The sequence below is a fragment of the Penaeus chinensis genome, chromosome 11, assembly GCF_019202785.1.
Source record: "Penaeus chinensis breed Huanghai No. 1 chromosome 11, ASM1920278v2, whole genome shotgun sequence".
NCBI lineage: Eukaryota > Metazoa > Arthropoda > Malacostraca > Decapoda > Penaeidae > Penaeus > Penaeus chinensis.
In genome coordinates, this window is record NC_061829.1 from 41,072,367 (window position 1) to 41,077,366 (window position 5,000).

A 5,000-nucleotide genomic window follows, 5' to 3' on the forward strand; every position below is an offset into this window, starting at 1 on the left:
CATACATGTATGAATATATATATACACACATAAATGTATATATATATATATATATATATATATATATATATGTATGTTTGTACATACATACATATATATATGTGTATATATATGTTTATGGATACATATATATATATATATATATATATATATATATATATATATATATATATATATATATATATAATACATATGTATATATATACAGGCATACATATTTAAATATATATATATATATGTATATATATATATATATTTACTTATTTATTTATTCATACATATTTACATATTTATACATAGTTTATATATATGAATACGTATATATATATATATATATATATATATATATATATATATATATATATATATATATATATATATAGTTACTTAATTTGTTATGCCCTACAATAATTATAAAAATGACTTGATATGATAAAAAGCTCTTAGCATGGTTATTGTATAAATGGACACTTTGACGTTCTTCTTAATGTTACTCGAACTTCTTATTATATCTTTTACTATGGTACTGCATAGTCTATATCTATCATATTTCGAAAATGATGCCGTAATCTTCGAAAATGTTAACTGATAGATCTGCCGTGTGTTTTTGAAGTCAGATTCGTGCGCCTCCATGCCTTCGCGAACGGCATCAGCGCCAATTTTGAAAGTTGTTTATAGTTCCTGCAACTTCTCTTTACAATGAAATTGGATGTTTATGTGGATATTGTTTTGTTTTGGGTTGCGACAATGAGTTTAGTAGTAGATTTATAAGTAATCTTTCTTCCCTTACAGGTATAGATTTTTTTTTAATGGGAGATTAGTTGTAAATAGTACAAAAATAGTTAGAAAGAAGAGTTTTAAAGTAAATATGTAACCATTTCCTTACAATTCAAGAAAATAACAATGTTTTACGCATTTTTTCATTTATTAATGTCGTTCCTGCAGCTAAGAATGGCTCTGAAGACATACAATGCATATGCAATTCCATCACCTCTATCAATACGAGAGGGAAATTGTATTCAAGAGGCAGCGTAAAACATGTCCTAACATTTCATTCACAAAATAGGAAGAAATAGCCCTCAGTAGAAGCTCATTCAGTCAACCCATAAACCCAGTTGATCCCCAAGCAACCCATGAATGGAAAAATGCCTAAAATCTCCACCAAACTGGCACAAAAGGGTGGCATCATTCGGTGCACGGCAATTAACGAGCATTTTCTCTCACGAGCTGCTCAATTGCGGCCATAATTAAGACCAAATGAGTCCCCAAACAAGGCTAGTGTCTACGTAAACAACGTTCGAATTTCCCGCGGCCGAAGTTTGTGTACTGGGAGATGCTGCCACCTGGCCCTCGGATCCCGCATTAGCTGAGATTCACGTCCCTCTTTTACTCGATTGGCGCTGGAGGGACGTCCGGATCCTCCCCCAAATAGGAGCATAATCTCGCCTGTGCCTGAATCCGGCCCCAGGAGCGCCAGGGGGGCATGCAGAGGGCGAAAAAGGGGCGAAAAGCGCGAGCCCCGGCCGAGCGTAACGGTCCTCCCAGCATGCCTTTCACTTTCAAACATGGCGGACATCTACAAACTGGGGGACCTCGTTTGGTGAGTATTTTGGCCCCTTTTCGCCGCGTTGCCGGCCTTAGCGTGAGCGGGCATGCCCCCGGGAGCCACGAGCAGGGACTGACGCGTGTTTTCCATTTGTTTCCGCAGGGCCAAGATGAAGGGCTTCTCCCCCTGGCCGGGAAAGGTGAGTGCAGGGACGCCGAGGCCGCGGCGGCCGGCGTTGCCCTCATTTACGCCGCTCTTCTGGCTCTCCCTCGCCTCTCTCGGCTCTCCCTCTCCTCCTCCTTGCTCCCTCCCGCCGCCTCTGCCGCCCCTTCGCCGCCTCGCCTCCTTCGCCTCGTCTCGGCTCTCTCCCTCTCCTCTGGTTTATTCTCTCTCCCTCCTCCTTATTTCCTCGCCATTAAGGCCTCTCTCTCCTCGCTTTTCGCCTTTTTCGCCATCATTTCGCATTCCCTCTCCCTTTTCCCCATCGAATTTCCTCCATTTCTCCTCGTTTTCCCACGTTTAGGCCTTGTTTACCTCCTCTCTGTTATTCTACTTCTCTCATTCTTCCATATTTCCCCTTTTATCTATTTTCCTCCATCTCCCCCTCTCCCCTCCCCTCCTCTGCCCCCTTGCGAACGAGGAGGAGGAGGAGAGAGGCTAAGAGTCCGATTCACTTGTTTATCTCCGATTAATGTGACAGATGAGGGTCTGTTGTTTTTGTTTGTTTTTGTCGTCGCTTCCCTTTCCTCCTCTCCTCTTCGCGTCTTTTTCCCCTTCCTTCTCTCCACTGATTATTTCCCTCCAACTGCCCCCAAAGTAGCACTCTACCTCGTCTATCTCTGCGAACGAAGCTCCGAAGGAAAGGAAAGGACCCCGAACGCCGTTGTGTGACGACGACGACGACGACGACAGCTCGTGAGGAGAAGGCAATGTTAAGGGTACAAGACCTATGGGGTTCGGCAGGGAGGAGGGAGGGAGGGAGTGGGGGAGGGAGGGGAGGAAGGGGAGGAAGGTGGTTTGGCAGTTCGTCGACAGGTGTGGCTTAGACAAGTAGTCAAAAGGAAGGAGAAAGAAAGAGAAAGAAGGAGATGGAGAGACAGAGAGGAAAATCTGAAGAGAGAGTGAGAAACGCGCTCAAAGGAAGAGAAACGCGCACAAGGGAAGTGAGAAAGAGAGTAAGAGAGAAAGAAAAAGAGGAACAGAAAGATGTGAAGAAGGAAACAGTGTAAAAGAGAGAGAGGAAAAGAAGTGAGAAAGAAAAACCTAAAGAGAGTGAGAGAACGAGAAAGAGATAGTGAGAGAAAATAGAAAAGAGTGAGAAAGAAGCAGGAAGAGAGTGAGAAAAATTCTAATAAAGTGCAAGAGAGAAAATCAAGGAAGAGGAAATGACAAAAAGTGAGAGAGAGAGAGAGGAAATAAAGAAGTGATATATAGAATAGGAAGTGATAAAGACAAGAAGAGGAAAGAAAAAGTGAAAAATAGAAAAGGAAGTGATAAAGAAAGAGAAAATGGATGGAAATAAGAAGTGAAAAAGTGCAACGATGACGCAGTTCGAATTTTTTTTGTAACGTCTGTTATGCTGATAATTTTTCATAAAGCTTTTCATAAAGCTTTGGGATATATATTTTTGACATTTGTTTTTTCAACTCATTTAACATTTCCTTTATTATATAACGATTCTAGTAGCTGGCATTTATGTATTGATATTGAAATTCTTATAATCTTTCTTGGTTGTGTTTTGTAATGTCCATTTCATAACAAGAATCTAATCAATCAGAAATAAGTTTCGTGAAGTGATGATTTAGCCTCCTTGCCTAATGCTCTGGCAAAGGACAACGCCCTTCCCTACGTTTATAACTGGTGAAATAAAGCTTCCAACTGGAATCCTTAGAAGCTCGGTCTTTGCCAGAATGTATGTAGTAAAAGCTGGTAGTGAATTTTATTGTTATTGTTATTTAATTGCTTGGGGTGTGGAAACTTATGCCTTGCTGGACTTTGCCATGTGGGTTTGGAGAGGCTTTTGTGGGCAGAAATTTGCATCTTGGAATTGATTTATTTATTTTTTTATATCTAATTGCCTTTGCGAGAGTTTCTCTGGATCAGTCTGTCATTTAATTCTCAACAGTTGCTACGATATTAGAGGAGGCAGTGACATTGAAGTTCGTGGTAATGAATAAAATAAAGAAAATATTCAATTTAGTTTCAGATTTGCAAAGGGAATCGGTAATTTGATATGATTTTTATTTCGCAAGAATATTGACTGTGTTCTATCCAAATCCATCTGAAAATTTATGTGATTTATGGCAGAAGAACGACAATTGAAAGTCCAGTCTTTTAGTAGCCCAGTGACAAGCGATCTTTTCCGTCATCATGTCTTTGGGACTGAAGCAAAGGCCAGCAAACCTCCTCTATGTTTATTGAGGCAAGCCATGAGATATTGGGTGTGAGTTATTGTTTGCCGATAGATTATATACCACGTAAGGTTACAAGCTTGCATCTCGTTACTATAAACTAGGGGGTGGTTTCTTGACCTTTGCTGGAGTGTCAACAGGTGTCTAGGCTAGTGGCAGATATAGGGGTGTGTAAATGAAATTCATTTTTCTGTTAGGAAAACTTTATATATAATGGAAATTGTGTGGAAAATTTGCATATTGAATTGTCATGATATATTCAAAACATTTGTTTAAGAGAACCAGAAGCTGAGGAACTGATACTTTTCAACATAATTTGGATTTTTTTTATTCAGTGGGTATCCTTGGCATTGGTAGTGGGATTTGCAATTTAACTGTTGATAATATCAACCATTTGCTTAACCCCTTGGATCCAGGTGCTGGCTGCCAACACGACCCAAAATCTGGGCAAGAATTAGTTGGGCACTTTCATGGTGTGGGGCTTGTAAGCTTGGGTGCACACAAAAACTTGTGCGTGATGTTATCTCTCCTTTTGCATAATTTTGTTTTGCCAATTTTATGCCAATTTTAATGTGTATATTTGTCATTTGCTTAGCTTGAACCAGATGGTAATAAACTGTTTTCCTTAGACAGACTGCATATCAGCTTTGTAGGTAGTCCGTAATGCAATGATTATAACAATGAGTAACATTTTGTTATTTTTCAAAGATAGTTTCATTATATTAAATTTTCTGTCATATAACCTTTGCTGCTGGCAATAGAATAGGATCCTGAGCATGGAAATAGTTTCCACTCTGGAGCCAACTGCTTTCTAGTTAGGGCTTATGAATAGTACATTCCACACTCATTTACCAATAGGAATAATGCAAAGAACCCTTCCTAAATGCCCACTGATGCTGTTTGCCCTCCAAGAGTTTTGTGCACTTGTGGCTGGTCATTCCCATCACCCTGGGCTTCAGCTGGAGTTCTCACAATGGCATGTTCCTGTTACCCTGTCCCTTAACCAAATTATTCATAATGCCATGTTCATGTCACCTGGCCCT

General features: G+C 39.8%; 1 protein-coding gene across 1 annotated transcript in view; it reads left to right on the forward strand.

Annotated features, from left to right (window-relative positions):
• The first annotated feature begins 1,372 nt into the window (after positions 1–1,372).
• Positions 1,373–5,000, forward strand: part of LOC125030655 (putative oxidoreductase GLYR1 homolog) — a 23,872-nt gene continuing 20,244 nt past the window's right edge. The window contains exons 1-2 of the mRNA XM_047620838.1: positions 1,373–1,600; positions 1,709–1,745. Of these exons, the coding sequence (XP_047476794.1) occupies positions 1,566–1,600; positions 1,709–1,745 (72 nt within the window). The 5' untranslated portion in view covers positions 1,373–1,565. The remainder of the gene's footprint in view (positions 1,601–1,708; positions 1,746–5,000) is intronic.